This window comes from Sarcophilus harrisii, chromosome 4 (genome assembly GCF_902635505.1).
Source record: "Sarcophilus harrisii chromosome 4, mSarHar1.11, whole genome shotgun sequence".
NCBI classification, from domain to species: Eukaryota; Metazoa; Chordata; class Mammalia; order Dasyuromorphia; family Dasyuridae; genus Sarcophilus; species Sarcophilus harrisii.
Window position 1 is genome coordinate 302,274,969 of NC_045429.1, and position 19,241 is coordinate 302,294,209.

Here is a 19,241-nt window from a genome sequence, read left to right on the forward strand (position 1 = left end):
ACTAAGCATGTTACAAAAGTACTATTTTCTATTATTTTTCAAAATAAATAGTATTTTTAACCATACTATGACTAAAACAAGCAGACTAGTCATAGAAAATAGCAACCATTTATTAAAATGTTAATTGAGAAATTATGTTCTAACAACCTTACAAATGACAAAAGTGCTTACAAATGAGTTTTTAAAAAATACAATCTATATGTTCATAAATTGGAGCCTACCTCTATCAAGATATTAGTAAAGTATCTCTTCCCAAAGCAATTTTTTGATATTTTAATATTAGAGATTGGTGAACATCTGTTGAAGAATATACATCCCATGCACAATACTCAAAATCCTGTGCAAGAGCAATCTAAGTTAATCAAGACAATGCAAAAAGAAACTAAGTCTGGAACCTACAAGTTGCTACCCAAGGGGCAAAATTAACCTCTTCGACTGTATCTAGAAATGATCTTGTTTCAAGATTTTTGGACTCTTCTGATGCTCTTCCAGTATAGTCCACAATGTAAGATAGAAAAAATTAGTAGCTCTTCCTTATTAATTCAACTAAAAATAATCGTTTTCCCTCCAAATAAATTCCCCCCATCAAGACATTTTAAGTAGAGATTTTTCTAATTAATATTTACTTATCATGCTTGTCTCAAAGAAATGATTAGCATGTATTCAAACCAACAGCCCAGGAAAACTTGCAAAAAACATTTCTTTGCCCCAAAGTATTATAATATCCTAAAGTATTACAATAAATTCTAAAAGAAATTCTACAGCTTCAAGTGATAAAATGTCTTTGCAGTTCTTTCTCAAACAAGGCAATATTTCTTTTAAGTTATATAATTTTAAAAGGAAAAATAATAATGTGGCACATATACTAGTATAACTTCTACTTGAAAAAATCCATCTCACAGACATTGGCTCTTTAAAAGTATAAAGCCAAAAAGGAGTTTTGAGAAAAGGCATTTGGGCAGCAATTTTGAAATAACACTTGAATAATGTGAATGAGGTGCTTTTTCCTATTTAATTTGGAAGATTCTATGTTTCATCTGTAAATCTGTAGAGAAATCTGAAAGGAAAAAGGTTAAGAGAAACTTTTTTCTTGTCAAAATTGCATTAAACTGTGGTATTTTAAAAAAATTATCAATAAAGACAATTTTATGATGAGTGTAAACTGAAAAGATATTTCCTAAGATATGACTTACTTCCTGAGGTACAGAATTTAAGTTTTTTCTTAAGGAAAATTATGAAGAAGATTGAGATATTACAAGGCAGAAAATAGAGCAAGCTGAATAATTTGGGCCTCTGTTTGCAGACAAGTGAACAGGAGTTATCTCCTATTATGTTGAGAATTTAAGGTTAACTTTGGTTATGAACTTTTTCATAAGCAAAATACTATAAATAATATCTGTCATTATTCTTGATTATAAATTTCAGGTTTAATAAATTACATGTATTTATCCATTAGTATTTAGTTATAGAGAAAAAAGAGTAATTACTTAGGCAAAGGAAATCTTTCCAGTTTATTTTATATAGAAACATTAATATCTAATGAACTTGAATTGGTTCCTGAACTATTTAATGAAAAGATTGTAACTTCATTAAATACAAAATACATGGGGCCAGCTAGATGGCACAGTGACTAGAACACCGGCCCTAGAGTCAGGAAGATATGAGTTCAAATCTGACTTGGACATTTATAACATACTAGCTGTGTGACCCTGGGCAAGTCACTTAACCCCAACCGCCTTACCTAATAATAATAATTTTTAAAAAACACATGACCCTAACATATTTGTGAATCATTCCAGAGTTCAGAGGTAATAAATAAGAGAATCAATAAAGTAGTAAACTAAGGGATAACGTAAGAGAAAAGTTAGCCATATTCCATTTAATATCGCTACATACAAGGGAATGTATCCTAAACAGCCACCCTTGACTGTTTTTCAGTATTCTTGAGGATTTGATAATAATTCAAGTATTTACAATATAATAAATAACATATTAATGCAATTAATATAATAAATAATAAATCTGAATATTTTTCAGTAATCTTAGGATTTTGTGTATTTTTTCCTTACCTCTTTTCACAGGTATTTTCTCTTATAACTTAAATGCAAAGTGTCTCATTGGCTATTGACAATTAATAACAACAACTTGTATATGTATACTGTTTAGTTTGGTATTCTTGTCCTACTATAAATTGTATATTATTTATATTTTTAAAGAACCCCAATAATTTGAGTACTGTGATCATATTTTAAGTATTCCAGTTTTTGAACTGGAAACTTATATGATTGTCTCCTAATCTTAGGAGCAGACTCAGGACATTAAAATAAGGACATTATAAGAATATTGAAGAGAAATATTAAAGAACTAATTAATTGTAAAATAATGCATTATAAGGTTAGTGCTGGCAACTCCATTTAATCATAATTTTGGGAATTCCTTGATTTACTGGATCAAGTAAAAAATGCCAAATAACTTAATATTACTTAGTAGTAACATATGGGAAGCGACATATATACTTCTTCCTGAGAAAGAATAGGAGCTATTCCAGAAAAAATATAGAGTCCTTTTTGAGAAAGAAGGAACCTAGAGTAAGAGAGTTAGAAGAAAAAAAACTGGGTCAGAAAGAGTTTATATGTGACAAAAGCCAAGGGTAGAAAGAGAAAACTAAGATCTGTATAAAAGATCTAGGTCTAGATTTCCTAAAGTAGAAACAGCAGTGAGAGACATTGAGTTAATTAATCAATTAAGAGACTGCAATTATTTTTAATTAGAATAAATTACCTTAGTACATAGTTAGGTTTAGTAGTAAGGCACACAGTAGGTGCTTAATGTTTACTGACTAATTACCCAAACATACCTATAGATCACACTAGAGCTAGCAAGGATAAAAGTTAATAAAAGAACAAATCAAGAGGCAGTCTAGGAGGGGATGATATAAAAATCAAACTGCTAGACACCACTTAACATTGAGTAGTATACATCTCTTCACATCTACCACACCAGTAAAACATTTGCTTTATTTTATTCACCTGAATGTCAGCCAACAATTCCTGCTTCCGACGACGGATATTCTCCAGTTCCTGACGTTCTTGTAAGGACAGGTCGCCAGGAACTATAACAGAAAGGGAAAACATTATTAGGACTTTTTGCTTCTTAAAAGTGCAACGTGACTATTTAAATTCAGAGGGCACATATTGGAAATTACCCAAAGGGTAATGGTTTTCAAAAAAAATTTTAATTCAAATTTAATATCAATAAATAGGCTTGAAAGACAAGGGGATCCAATAAACCACTGTTCAGAGAGAGAAGGTCTTGAATCCATTTCCATAGGGATGAAAAACTGGAAGGGAGAAGACTACCCTGTAACAAAAACATATGGAAAAAGAAATAACAAATTTCAAAGTCTTATCACAGGTCCTCTTCTAAAAGAATGACCCTGAAACTTTTTAGCAACAAGTAGTCTAATAGTGACTAGTTGATGATTTGCTTTACCATATCCTTTGGAGAAATATAGAATAGAAACAATCACTAAACACTACTTAAGGGCATGCAACTAATCCTGAAAAAAAAAAAAAAAAAAACCCTATCTAGAGAGAGACATACTCAACGTAGTTCCTTATAATACATAAAAGTAATCAACTCTTTCCCAACCTTCACATGCTAGGATAAGAATGTTTTTTAACTTCTAATTTGCACTATTCTAAGTTGCAATTATGTAAGATATAGTAAGTGATTCCAGCCCAATGGAAATATAGAATAGAAATTCAAATAATGCAATCATTACAGGGGATTCATTATTTTCACTAACTGAAACATAGAGGTATATATTTGAAAGATTCTTTGAGAAAAGAATCCCTAAAATATCAAAAGGAAACCACATATATTGATAGAATAACACTGTTTTGGAATGATTGATTTGATTCTTTTTTATGTCACTACTTTTTGAAGAAAGCTCTTAACAGGCCTATTATTTATAATCACACTATTCTTTTGGAGGAAGAAGGAATTAAAACATAAAAACTTTGTGGTTATAGTGTCATTTGCCTTACAGCAAAATGATAAAAATCAACACTCTGAAGGTTGCATAGGCATAGGTAAATTAATGAACTATGCACTAAGTCTGAGTTATGAGGAAAAATGCCAAAGGATTCATAAAACAAACTTATACCCATCTGAACCATACACTTTATAATTCTAAACTAGAAAATACAAATAATTGCTTTTCCTTTAGAATCTAATGCCTACTTCCTAAGTGAAAGAGTTCATATCCACATTGTAAAGTCAATTCCTCCCTAAATTTACAATATAAATTTATTCAGTCAAGATATAACATGGGGAGCTTGCTAAAGAGACTACTAACATGTTAGGCCAGCAATTCCTTAAGGAGCTTAAATTGTTTAAAGTTATGAAGAGAAGGTAGAAATAATACAGATAAATAGAGTATTCATACAAAAATGTAGAATAGTATTAATGTCTGAAATATTGAGGCTCATTGTGAGCTGAGGTTAGTGAGGAAATCTTAGGATAATGAATAAGTAAATAACTTGCTAAAAATCATTAAACAAATATTATGTGCAAAGCATTATGCTAAGAGTTGGGGATATACATAGAAAAATAATACCCAAGGATGCTCATATTATAATATGAAAGAAAACACAATTAAGAGGTTTTTAGCCACAAATCAGATGCAAAGGTTCTACATTAGGTTAACATTCAATAAACCAGAGAACATAAATTACTATGAGAAGAATCCCATTCAATAACAGCCATGGAGAAAGCTGAATACCATTTTGATTGGTTTTGACTAGCATCTTACAATATATACCACAATGAGCTCTAAAATGAATAAAAAATCTCAATAATTATAGATTTAGAATTGAGACTTCAGATATCATCTGGTCTAACCCCCTCCTCTCATAAGTCATATCTTAAAAAATTAGATGACAGAAAGTCATTTTATCAGTTGTGTTGGGGGTAGAGAGAATTTACAAACTCATAATTAAATAAATAATATAAATCATTGAAGATCATTCTAATTAAATCAAATAAAGAGGCATTTTACCTAGGAGAAGAAGAGAGAGAAGCAAGGGAATCTTTTTCTCTTTAAAAAACAACCCTCCCCCCAAAAAAAACAACTTTCTGGCCCTAGCCTTTTTTTTTATAACAGGTTATTCTACAGATACCTTCCTTCTAGCTATAGCTTTTCTAAACGTTCTATATGATGAAAACTTTCATATCTCTTGCAACCTAATTAAGTGGCATTTCCTTATTTGTGACATGAAAGGCATGTCTAAAGAGTTAGACATCCCTCCTAGATATAACACATAATAACAACAGAATAATAATAATTATAACAACAACAACAATAATCTTTATCCCATTCACATCACCCAATATCTCTGTTGCACAGAATAACCCTGATTTGGCCTCAATGAAGGTGCACCAAGAGTTTGGCTTTACTTAGATACCAGATAGGAAAGCCTCCTTTTCTTAGATGACTATGCCTCTACTGCTATGGTTTCTTAGTGATGGGAATCATACATATATTTTGGTGTTGTTCAAATTTAATTTTCTTTACCCATAATGATGTTCATCCAGATTTGCCTTTGGTTTTTCTTTGTTTCTTCCATTTCTCATGCCTAGGCATGTCTTAGGTTAAACTGTAAGGATGTGTGTGTGTGTGTGTGTGTGTGTGTGTGTGTTAGTTAAAATGTGCAAGCAAAGATCTATTGCTTTCATCATTCACTGGCCAATCTGTCATTCCCATCTATCCTGCATACTGACGCCAAACAATATATAAATTGTCTATTGTCAAACCCTTATTACAAATATTCAGTCATGCAAAATAAAATTGCCACAATGGTCATGGCCAAAATGTGTCACATTTTGTATATTTAGTCCATCACTGTTCCAGCAGGTTCACAGCATTATTTATCATAAGTCCTCTGGAATCATAGTTGTCACTGACTTTCTTTCTTTCTTTTTTTTTTTTTTCTTTTTGATTTTTTTTAAAAATTATATCTTTTTATTTACAAATTATATGCATGGATAATTGTCAATAGCATTGACAATTGCTAAGCCTTTTGTTCCAATTTTTCCCCTCCTTCCTCCCATCCCCTCCCGAGATGGCAGGTTGACCAATACATGTTAAGTATATTAAATACAATATAAGCCTACATGTCCTAACAGTAATTTTGCTGTACAAAAAGAATCGGACTTTGAAATAGTGTACTATTAGCCTGTGAAGGAAATCAAAAATGCAGGTGGACAAAAATAGAGGGACTGGGAATTCTATGTAATGGTTCATAGTCATCTCCCAGAGTTCTTTCACTGGGTGTAGCTGGTTCAATTCATTACTGCTCTATTGGAGCTGATTTGGTTCATCTCATTGTTGAAGAGGGCCATGTCCATCAGAATTGATCATCATATAGTATATAATGTATATAATGTAAAGTATATAATGATCTCCTGGTCCTGCTCATTTCACTCAGCATCAGTTCATGTCAGTCTCTCCAGGCCTTTCTGAAATCCTCCTGCTGGTCATTTCTTACCGAACAATAATATTCCATAATATTCATATACCACAATTTATTTAGCCATTCTCCAATTGATGGACATCCACTCAGTTTCCAGTTTCTGGCCACTACAAAGAGACCTGCCACAAACATTCGTGCACATACAGGTCCCTTTTTCCTTCTTTAAGATTTCTTTGGGATATAAGCCCAATAGAAACACTGCTGGATCAAAGGGTATGCACAGTTTGATAAATTTTTGAGCATAGTTCAAATTGCTCTCCAGAATGGTTAGATGTGTTCACAATTCCACCAAAAATGTATTAGTGTCCCTGTTTTCCCACATCTCCTCCAACATTGGGCATTATCTTTCCCTGTCATTCTAGCCTATCTGACAGGTGTATAGTGGTATCTCAGAGTTGTCTTAATTTGCATTTCTCTGATTAATAATGACTTGGAGCATCTTTTCACATGGCTAGAAATAGTTTCAATTTCTTCGTCTGAGAATCGTCTGTTCATATCCTTTGACTATTTATCCATTGGAGAATGGCTTGATTTCTTATAAATTAGAGCCAATTCTCTATATAATTAGGAAATGAGGTCTTTATCAGAACCTTTGACTGTAAAAATGTTTTCCCAGTTTGTTGCTTCCCTTCTAATTTTGTCTGCATTAGTTTTGTTTGTACAAAAACTTTTCAATTTGATATAATTAAAATTTTCTATTTTGTGATCAATAATGATCTCTAGTTCTTCTTTGGTCATAAATTCCTTCTTCTTCCACAGGTCTGAGAGGTAAACTATTCTATGCTCTTCCAATTTGTTTATAATCTCATTCTTTATGCCTAGATCATGAATCCATTTTGACCTTATCTTGGTGTACGGTGTTAAGTGTGGGTCAATGCCTAGTTTCTGCCATACTAATTTCCAATTTTCCCAGCAATTTTTGTCAAATAATGAGTTCTTATCCTCAAAACTGGGGTCTTTGGGTTTGTCAAACACTAGATTATTAAAGTTATTGGCTGTTTTGTCCTTTGAATCTAACCTATTCCATTGATCAACTAGTCTATATTTTAGTCAATATCAAATGGTTTTAGTAACCGCTGCTTTATAACATAATTTTAGATCTGGTACAGCTAGGCCACCTTCATTTGATTTTTTTTTTTCATTAATTCCCTGCTGTCACTGACTTTCAAAATTGTTCACTTTGTATTTAACATGTATTGGACTACTTGCCATCTAGGAGAGGGGATGGGGGGAAGGAGGGGAAAATTTGGAACAGAAGGTTTTGCAAGGGTCAATATTGAAAAAATTACCCATGCATATGTTTTGTAAATAAAAAGATATAATAATAAAAAAGTTGTTTATTTTTATAGTATTGTTGTTATATTGTAAATTGTCTAAAACATAATATTAAATTGTGACTGAACAATTAGACAAGGAAACAGTGATCACAAAGAGCTACAACAAAAATCTGCCTATGTCACTCACCCATGCAAAAAACTCTACAGCTTCCTACTACTTATAAGATAAAATATAAATTCCCCTGCTTAGTTTTTTTACGTTCTTTCACAACCTGTCCTAACTTAATATACCAGTTTTATTTTCTTCTCACAATCTGTGGATCCAGCCAAACTGTCCTTTTCTCTGCTCCTCACACATGACACCCCATCTCCTGTTTCTGTGCCTTTGCACTGGCCATTTCCCATGTTTGGAGTATTCTCTTTTCTTCCTTTTGCCTCACAGAATTCCCTACTTCCTTCAAAACACATATCAAGCACTATTTTTGATATGAAACCTTTCCTAACTGTCCCAATTGCTAGTGCCCTTCCTTTTAAAATATCTTTTCTTTAACTATCCTGTATTTATTTTCTTTATGCTTATTCCATATTTTTGTATATATGTAAACATTCGTATGTTTATATTTACATACTCATTGTCACTACATTGGATTATAATAAGGCAGCCTATTGTTTATGACCAGAAGTTCTTAAAATTATTATTTTTCTATATCCCATATGTCTACCATAGTGCTTGGTACATTTTAGATGTTTGATAAATCTATGTTGACTGTATCTTTTATAGAAACTCCTTTTGGATTATACATGTATAATCATGCTAAATATTAGTCATTTTGTGGAAAAAAAAGACAGAATAAAAGGGAAAAAGGATGAGAAAGAAAATAACAATAAACAAAAAAGGTTAAAATTCTAGCTTTAATCTGCATTCAACCTGCATAGTTCTTTCTCTGTATGTGGTTAGCATTTTTCATTACAAGTCCCTTGGAATTATTGTGCATTGTTGCATTGCAGAGAAAACTTAAGTCCATTACAGTTGATCATAGCACAATGTTGGTCTTACTGTGTACAATGTCCTGGTTCTGCTTACTTCATTTGGCATCAATTGATGGAAATCTTTTGTCAGGTTTTTCTGAAATCTGCCTGTTCAGCATTTCTTATAGAACAATAGTATTCTATTACATTCATCTACCACAATTTGTTTGACCATTCCCCAATTCTTTGCCACCATAAACAGAGCTGCTATAAAAATTTTTGTATATCTGATTCCTTTTCCTTTTTTAATGATCTCTTTGGGATACAAATAGTAGTGGCATTCTTGGTTCAAAAAGTATACAGTTTTATAGCCCTTTGGGCATAGTTCCAAATTGTTTTCCAGAATGGTTGAATCATATATTTCATAACTGGTAGAAATTTTTAAATCCCCCAAATCAATGGTAATAAACTTGAACAGCATCAAATGTCTGATAAAAATTCAATGTCCTAATGTAAAAGAGATTAACATAAATTTTAAAAAGCCAATAATGATTAGATAAGTGATGAAATAATGTTAACTAGCATTTATATAACAACATTTGCATAACTTTTTACTTGCATTGCTTCATTTAATTCTGACAATTCTGCAAAGTAGATACTACATTACTATCCTCAATTTACATATAAGGCTAATTTAATTTAATTTAAAGCTCATTTAATGCTTTTCTTTGTTGCAAGGGAGGATTTTGTGGATGGGGAAAATAAAAATAAATAAATAAATTAAAAAAAAAAAAGATTATGGAAAGCAATAATGCTCCAGAACTGAAGATAAGTAAATATTATCCTGATTTTTGAAAAGAGAAAGAATAGAATCTCTGTGTTTGTGGGAATGTATGCATGCATGTGGGGTGTGTGTGTGTGGCAATGAGCATGGCTTCAAACACTGAACAAAATTCTAGAATATTTTAAATTTAACAAAATTATTAAATTAGCAAGCATCTATTTGATCTCCACTCCCAAACAAACAAAAAAAGATTTTTTAAAAGTATAACATATTCATAGTCAAGCAAAATAAATTCCCACATTGGCCATATAAAAAAAAAATGTATCTCATTGTGCATATTTAGTCTAATACTTCTGTTTGGTTATGGATCACACTATTTATCACAGATCCTCTGGAATCATGATTATTAGTCACTACAACGATCAGAGATCTAAAAACTTTGAAAGCTGTTTATTTTCACAGGGTTGCTATGAATGAATTGGATAAAACATAAGATTAAGGTATTGGTAACTGAACAACCAGACAACAAAGCACTGATAACAAAGAGCCAGCATCAAGAACACTTTATGTCAATAATTTCATTTCAATTTTAATAGTATTAATGAAATAGAAGATTAGGGGGTCCTAAATAATTTATTTAGATTTTAACTGCAGCACTGACAAAATTTTGCATGTTATTTTTTTATAGTAGAGATATAGGCTAGAAAATATTACAGTTAGATGAATTCGGATTTGGTTAAATAATTGGACCAAAAGAAAAATTATTAAGGGTTCAATGCTAATTTGAAAGAAAATCCTTGTTAGGCATAGATGACAAAGAAGTGAAAAGGAAACAGAGAGGCTCTACATACTCATGCATACACATATAGTAGTAGTAGTATGATAGCACAAAACTAGAAACAATGAAAATATTCATTGATTGGAAAATTGATTGGCTAAATAAACTGAGGTACATAATTGTAACGGAACATTACTGTGCTATGCTGTTCAGTACCTCAGTTGTGTTCAACTCTTCATGAGTCTTTTTGGGGTTTTTTTGGAAAAAATACTGGAGTGGCTTAGCATCTTCTCCAGCTCATTTTATAGATAGGAAACTGAGGCCAAATGGGTAAAGTGACTTGCCCAAGATCATATAAGCTAGTAAGTGTCTAAAGTCAGATTTGAACAGAAGTGTTCCTAATTCCAGACCTTGCGCTTTATCCACGATATCATCCAGCTTCCCATTGGTGCTACAAGAAATGACAAATAGGAAGAATTCAAAGAATTGTGAGAAGGCAACACATTAGAGGGATAACTAATATAGTGGATGATACTGTCATTTAAAAAAGATCAGGGTAGCATATTGGACATTATCTAATAAGATGATATTCAACAGAAGTTGAGTACAATATCATTATTATAAGATGAGAAAGGTATTAAATAAGAATTGTTCTGGGCAAAAATCTAAGTGTGTTATGAGTCAGCAGCATGATTTTGCAGCCAAAAAAAATTATATATATATATATATATATATATATATATATGTATATGTATATATGTATATATACATATACATATATATATATAAAAAATATCAGGTAATATTAAAAGAATCAAACTTTCCAGAAATAGAGAAATGATAATCCTAGTAAATTTTGCCCTTGTCAAACTTCACCTGAAGTACTCTGGACTATACCAAAGTCCAAGATAAACAAGCTGTAAATTGTCCAGAAGGGTAACAAAAATTATAAATTTGCAGATAGCCAAAAAAAAAAAAAAATTGAGAAAAATGTCCAGGAAATATATCAGATAAAGGGTTGGTGACTAGAATCTATTAAGAAGTAAAGCTTTGCTATAAAACTAAAAATATATACTAACAATCAAAGGACATGAAGGCCTTGAGTCTATGTCCTATCAGGATCAGTTAAAGGAAATGGACATATTTAGCTTGGAAAAGAGAAAACCAAGAGGAAATATGACAGGTGTACCTTCAAGTGCTTAAAGGGTTATCATATGGAGAAAGAGTTTGATTTGCTCTATTTGGCTCCACATCGTTCCTACAATGGGTGCAAGCTGCAAAGAAATTTAAGCTTGATCTGAGGAAAAACTATCAAACAAATGGAGCTGTCCAAAAGAATTACTTTGAGAGGTGATAGTTTCCATCTTCTTTGTACACCTTAAATTAGAGGTTAGATAACTATTTGTCAATTATATTACACTAGAGATTTCTTTCATGCATGAGTTGGACCAGATGGTCTCTGAAATCACTTACAGTTCTCAAATTCTGTCATTCTGTAAAGATTATGTAAATTAATAGAAAGGGAAGTAAGCATAACTAGGAAAACAATATATAGCATGGCAACAATGTAGATAGAAAGGACAAAAAATATTAAACTGAACATTATAATTATGACTAAATTTTCCCCCAAGAAAGAATAAAGAAAAGGTACTTCCCTTCTCTGCTTAATAAAGGTGCAGGACTATGGGTATGTAATATTGTATGGACTGTCAGATAAAGGTGATGTATTATTTAGCTTTTGTGATGATGGGGTTTTTTTCCCCCTCTTATTTTTTGAAATATGTGATGGAAAATTCCCAGGGTAAGGGAAAAATACATCCAGTAATGTATATTTAAAAACAAGATATTATTAAGATCTTTAAAAGTAAAGTTATATAAAGCAAGGAAGGAAGGAAGGTAAGAAAGGAGGAAGGAAGGGAGGGAGAGAGGGAGGAAAGAAGGGAGAGAGGAAGGGAAAAAGGGAAGGAAAAGAAAGGAAAGGAAGGAAAATCAGAGGCAGCAGAATTTCAGAAAGACCTGGAGTCAACAAAAGCATTTGTTTATTTATTTGGTTTGCTACATACTAAAGATTTTAGATAAATATTTACTCCTTATTTTGTAGGTTTGTTAATTTATGACTATTAAGTTCAAATAGAAAGGTATTTTAAAATTGGAACTGACACAAAACTAGGAAGGAGAAATAAGTTGTCAGATTCAGGAACCAAGAAGATCTCAATAGGCAACACAGGGTCAAATCTAATAGGATGAAATATAATTTAATTCAGTATAATATATAATTAAATGTTCACCTGATAAAGCTGGTCCATCAGTATATATGCCTTAGAAAGATCCTATAGGCTGGTAATTAGCTAAGCCAAATGGGTAATAGTAAAAAGAAATATCTATGCTTAAAAACCTTAGGTAGAGGAACTTTAAAAAAAACATAAAAAATATACATCTAAAACCAAAAGCAATCATCATGTGCAATGGAACTAAACTAGAACCCTTTCCAATAAATATAAGTATGGAAGCAAGGATACCTTCTCTCCCCTGTATTATTTGATATGTTCCAGAAATGTTTGTTTAGCTATTCCCCAATCAATGATCATCTACTTTGTATATAATGTATGTATGTTACTAAGTACATAAAGATACACAAGTGTATGAATAAGAGCTATTCCTCAGTATATAAGTGATCAAAGGATATGAATAAACAATTATCAAAAGAATTCACAATTATGTGAAAGAATGCTCTAAATCAATGAGTAATGAAATGTCAATAAAAATACATGAAGTTTTACCTCACACCTTTAAATTGGCAAAGATGACCAAAAAAAAAAAAAAGCAATACTTAGTGTTTGAAGGATTGTAAAATTATAAGCACACTAATAGACTAATAGTAGAACTATACAATGGTGCAACCATTTTGGAAAGCAATCTATAATTCTGTAAATAAAATTACTAAGTCCATGTCCTTTGAATCAGAGATTCCACTAGTAGGTCTCTACTCTACCCTAAGAAAGATATCAAATAAGAAATCCCCATATACACCAAAATATTTATGGCAGCACTCTTTGTAACAGCAAAAAAAGTGGAAACAAAGTAGATGGTTATTGATTGGGGAAGGGCTAAATAAACTGTGGTACATGAATATAATGGTAGAGTAAAAGATTGTAAGAGATTATGTATATGATGATCCAAAGAAGCATATAAAGATCTACGTGAACTAATGCAGAGTGAAGCAAAGAGAACTAATAAACAATATTCCCAATAATTACAATGTAAATAGTAAGAAATACACATTAAAAAAAGTTAAAAGTGAATATAACAAAATTATAAAACTCAAGCATGACTCCAATGAAGAGATATGAGAGGATGCCCCAATCCATTCCTTCATCGAGGTCCATAGATGTCACACATTGCACATGTTTTCTAACTTTTTCCAATGTATCAGTTATGTTGATTTGTTTCCTCTTAAAAAAGTTTTTTAATATGGCTCTCTGGAAGGAAGAGGGGTGATACAGAGGATAAAAATGTCAGACAACATCAATAAAAATATTTTTAAAAGAAATGGAACAACATTGCATTTGAGAAAGTTTGGAGTGCTTTTTAATAATTTCAAACTTTTTCCTGAAACAAATGAACAGCTGTTTAATACTAGGGTTCTTCTGGTGATGATATATGTATTCCTCTTCATATATATTTTTAAAAAGAAATCTTAATGACTAGGTGCATAGAAATTGCAGACAGGCAAAATTAGGCTTGATTCAAAAGAAATTTGCTAACATTTAGAGTAAAGTATAACTGGAATAGGGAGAGATAGAACTTTTCTCCTCCTTGGGAGCTATGCAGGCAAAGATAATAATTTGTCAGATAATGTTGTAAAAAGGATATGCTGCTTAGGTCCAAGTTGGACTAGATAGTATCTTAAGTCTTCTTCAATCCTGAGATTATGTGATCATTTTAATTTATTTTCCTTCTCATATCGCATTATTTCCAACCTTTTTTTTTATTCCATATTTATATATCCTAAGTAGCAATGTTGCCACCAAATTAAATGGAATAAAGAAACCTAATACTAGATCCAGGGTCAATAGTCATGGCTAAACAATTGTTTATATGAGGTAATAGGCTTCAATATGAGTCAATACTTTATTTTTTTTCCAGGATTAAATTAATATTTCTTTTTTTAAAAATTTAATAGCCTTTTATTTACAAGTTATATGTATGGGTAACTTTACATTATTGACAATTGCCAAACCTCTTGTTCCAATTTTTCCCCTCTTACCCCCCCCACCTCCTCCCCCAGATGGCAGGATGACCAGTAGATGTTAAATATATTAAAATATAAATTAGATACACAATAAGTATTCATGACCAAACCGTTATTTTGCTGTACAAATAGAATCAGACTCTGAAATATTGTACAGTTAGCCTGTGAAGGAAATCAGAAATGCAGGTGGGCAAAAATATAGGGATTGGGAATTCAATGTAATGGTTTTTAGTCATCTCCCAGAGTTCTTTCGCTGGGTGTAGCTGGTTCAGTTCATTACTGCTCCATTGGAAATGATTGGGTTGATCTCGTTGCTGAGGATGGCCAGGTCCATCAGAACTGGTCATCATCTAGTATTATTGTTGAAGTATATAATGATCTCTTGGCCCTGTTCGTTTCACTCAGCATCAGTTTGTATAAGTCTCTCCAGGCCTTTCTGAAATCATCCTGTTGGTCATTTCTAACAGAACAATAATATTCCATAATATTCATATACCACAATTTGTTCAGCCATTCTCCAATTGATGGGCATCCATTCAGTTTCCAGTTTCTAGCCACTACAAAAAGGGCTGCCACAAACATTCGTGCACATACAGGTCCCTTTCCCTTCTTTATGATCTCTTTGGGATATAAGCCCAGCAGTAACACTGCTGGATCAAAAGGTATGCACAGTTTGATAACTTTTTGAGCATAGTTCCAAATGTGAGTCAATACTTTAACAAAACAATTGAAAAAGCTAATGTCATCCTAGATTACAAGTTAACACTCACAAGTTAACTCTGCAAAACATATGTGCATTAATTAATTTAAGCCTCACACACAACTGAGTACTAGGTATCATCTTGTTCAATAAATGGGACAAGTCTCAGATTTGACCAGGATCACATAACAAGCAAATTGTTGGTGGTATTTAAAATCCAAGCTTCCTATGAGTCCAAATTTATCACTCTGATGGTTTTGAGACATAATTATAAGCATAAATTATTTCACTGTATAACAATAAAATATTTCTCTCAGGGCCAAATGAAATATACACTCCACACTAAATGGTCCCAAATATTATTTCTTAAAACTATCATGTATTATTTTCTATTACTTATATGTAAGCCCCATGTCTAACTTTTTATTTCACAGCTGATGTGGGCTTTGAATACAGACAATTAATCTCATCACAATTTAATCAAGAGATTAAAAACTTGGAAGATCTCAGGGTTCCTCCTGTGTGCAAAACTCTTAGGAGTTTTTTTCAAAGAGTATAACAGAAGCAGAGTATAAAAAATGAAGAAATGACAATCTCCTTGATGCAGCCATAATCAGACCTCATCTATATTATTGTGGTGCATTAAATTCTAACTATTACTTTTCAGAAAGGATACTGGCACATTAGAATATATTCAAAGATGGGCAATCAGAATGATGAGAATTTATGGAAGAAATATGGCATGATTAGCAAGAAAAATGAGGCAGTTAGGTGGTAGAGTGGATGCAACGTCAGGCGTAAAGTCAGGAAGATTCATCTTCCTGAGTTCAAATCTGATCTCAGACACTTAACTAGCTGTGACACTGGGCAAGTCACTTAATTCCATTTGTCTCAATTTCCTCATCTGTAAAATTAACTGGAGCTGAAAATGACCAACTACTTCAATAAATCTTTCAAGAAAACCACAAATGGGGTTCAGAAGAGTTGGGCACTATTGAAAAACCACTGAACAATATAGCAAAACATGGGGGAAAAGACATGAGGGGAAAAGAGGACTGGTCTAGAGTATTTGAAGGGCTATTATACTGGGCAAAGAGATTAGTTTTGTTTTGTTTGGTCCCAGACAATTGGAGCAATAGGTGCTAACTGTCAAAAGAAGAAAATCAATGTGACATAAGGAACCGACCAAGAGAGCTGTTTTAGTAAAGAACAAGTTTCCCATTATGAAAAGTCTTTAAGTCGAAGTTCAATGGCAACTTGTAGTTAAAGTTTAGAAGATTATTTTGGGTTCTAGTTAAAGTAAATTATCCTTTCAAGCTATGATTCTCCTTTAAGAAAACAGGCAGAGATGATCAACCATGATAGATTTGGCTCTTCTCAGCAGTGCAATGGTCCAAGACAATTCCAACAGTCTCATAATAGAAAATGCTGACCACATCCAGAGAAGGAACTATGCAGTCTGAGTGCAGCTCTAAGCAGGCTATTTTCACTCTCCCCTCCCCCTTCTTATGGCTTTTTTTTTTTGTTCTAAGTCGTCTTTTGCAACATGATTAATGTGAAAATATATTTAACATAATTGTACATGTGTAGCCTATATAAGATTGCTTGCTGTCTTGAAGGGGAACAAAGAAAGTAGAGGAGAAAAATTTGGAGTTCAAATCTTATAAAGATGAATATTGAAAACTGCCTTTACATCTAATTGGAAAAATGAAACACTATTAAATGAAAAAAAAAAAAAAAAAAAAAAGAATGATTTTGACAGGAAAAAAAAAGAAAACAGAAATCTGGAGGGGGTCCAGATTTGTGATTCCTTTGGTATAGGAAATTCCCAGTTGAGTAAATTCTACTAAGGCAGATTGGCAACTATTCTACAATTTGCAGAATCTGAGTGATTCCTGGGTTGCTGAAAGTAAAATGCCAACATATGGCAGAGGCTAAAGTCTTCTTGACTGAGGAAGGCGCTTTCTTTACTGAAACCATGTTTCCCTTCTTTTATCACTAAAAATAAATGGGAATAAAATTCAGTTATTTAGTTCTAATTTTCACCCTTTTAGGAGAATTTTGTTTTAATGAAAGGGTTATAAGGAAACTTTTCAAGTACTATAAATTTTTCTTTTCTTTCAATCACCCCTACCTTGATTATCTCTATTGTCCTATTATCTGTCCTGGCATTTCTGGCTAACCTTCTCGAGAAGGCAGTCTACAATAAGTCCTACACTTATTCATTTTTAATCCCTTAAAATCAGCTTCCAATCTCATTCTTTCATCAAAACTGTTTTCTCTAATTAACAATAATATCATAATTACCAAAATCCAAGGAACTTCAATTTTCCTGCATTAGATTGGTAGCTTCTGGAGGGCAGGGACTCTCTTTTGCCTTTTCCTATATGCTCAGCACTAACAGGTGCTTAATAAAGATAAATTGAAAAGTTTATCTTGAGGACTTTACCTCTTAGCACGATATCAGTATTATCCCATCAAAAATTATTTCAAAAAACATCACAACAATTGTTAAAGTACTATATGTGCCATGTATACAAAACCCTATCTAACACAATGAATACTCAATATTTTTTTCTTCCAATACTTAAAGATAAATTCGGGTTAAATTTCTCTATTTTTTCTATTTGGGGAGTGATTTTAGAAGATTCTAGCATAAGGTGAACTGGTCTAACCATTTTGGAAATTAATTTAGAGTAGAATGATATATGTGAGAAATGACTGAATACTATAGACTATATATATATATAGTCTGTATATAGTATATATATATATATATATATATCAAAGAGACCAAAGCCAGAAAAAAAAAGGTTTTCTTTACACCAAGATATTTAAAGCAGTACTTTTTGTGACAGAAATAAACTAGAAATAAATTGGGGAATGATTAATAAACTATATTATATTAATGTCAACTATTAAGAATTTGAAGAAATGGAAATATTTATAATGAAATTATTCAGAATGAATTAACCAGAATCCAAATATATGCAATGTCTATGTAATGTTTAAAAAAAAAGAGTAACTTTAATCTTGTCTAGAGAAAAGAAATGAGGAAGCACCTGTTTCATATAGCAGTAAGTAGAGTCCTATGGGTACAGAACATTACCTGTCAAGGCAGTCACTATGTTAGCTGACTCTATTCTACACTACTTTGTGATCAGGAAAGATCTGTTTAGGTTGGGGGAAAGAAGTGGTTATGATATAAAACAAAGGTTACCAATAAAAAAATTTTAAATAGTTCAGCATGAGGCAGAATAGGAAACCTGCAGTCCCACAATCAGATGCTATTCACCCCCAAGCTCATCAAACTCTCTGGCCTTATTAAAGAACTGAGAATGCCCTCTCTCATCTTTTTGCAGACTATGGATATGAAATACAGTATATCCAGTCAATCTGACTTGTCTACTTGGGTTAGTTTTGTTGAACTATTTTTTTTTAATATCAGTTTAAATTCTTTCCCAGATTTGGGTCACTAGGCAGAGCAAGAAGTAGGGAACTACTTCTTTTCAGAAATGATGATATAAAAACAAAATACTAAAAATTTAAGGGATTCAATATAGTAAACATGTATATTCCATCAAGTTTTTATATTATATAAAATTTATATTATAACCTGAACATATATATAAACACACACACACACACACACACACACACACAGAGACACACTCCCCACACATAAATTTAGGGGCAGGTAGGTGGTACAGGAAACACAGTACAAGGCCTGGAGTTTGAAAGACCCCAGTTCAAATCCAGCCTTTGACACTTCTAACTTATAAATAAGATAATATTTGTAAAGCATTTTGCAAAATGTCTGGCACATATGAAGCACTATATAAATGTTAACTATTATTATCATCATCATTATTATATACACACGCACACATATATAATGTCCATATGTGGTAAACATATAGAATGTGAATATCTATGTGTGTGTTT

General features: G+C 32.0%; 1 protein-coding gene across 3 annotated transcripts in view; it reads right to left on the reverse strand.

Annotated features, from left to right (window-relative positions):
• Positions 1-19,241, reverse strand: part of CYTH1 (cytohesin 1) — a 190,766-nt gene that overhangs the window by 56,090 nt on the left and 115,435 nt on the right. For all 3 annotated transcript variants that reach the window (XR_004233774.1, XM_031965577.1, XM_012548642.3), the window contains exon 2: positions 3,030-3,112. Coding sequence is in view for 1 of the 3 variants with exons in the window: in XM_031965577.1 (XP_031821437.1) it covers positions 3,030-3,112 (83 nt within the window). In the remaining 2 variants the exon portion in view is untranslated. The remainder of the gene's footprint in view (positions 1-3,029; positions 3,113-19,241) is intronic.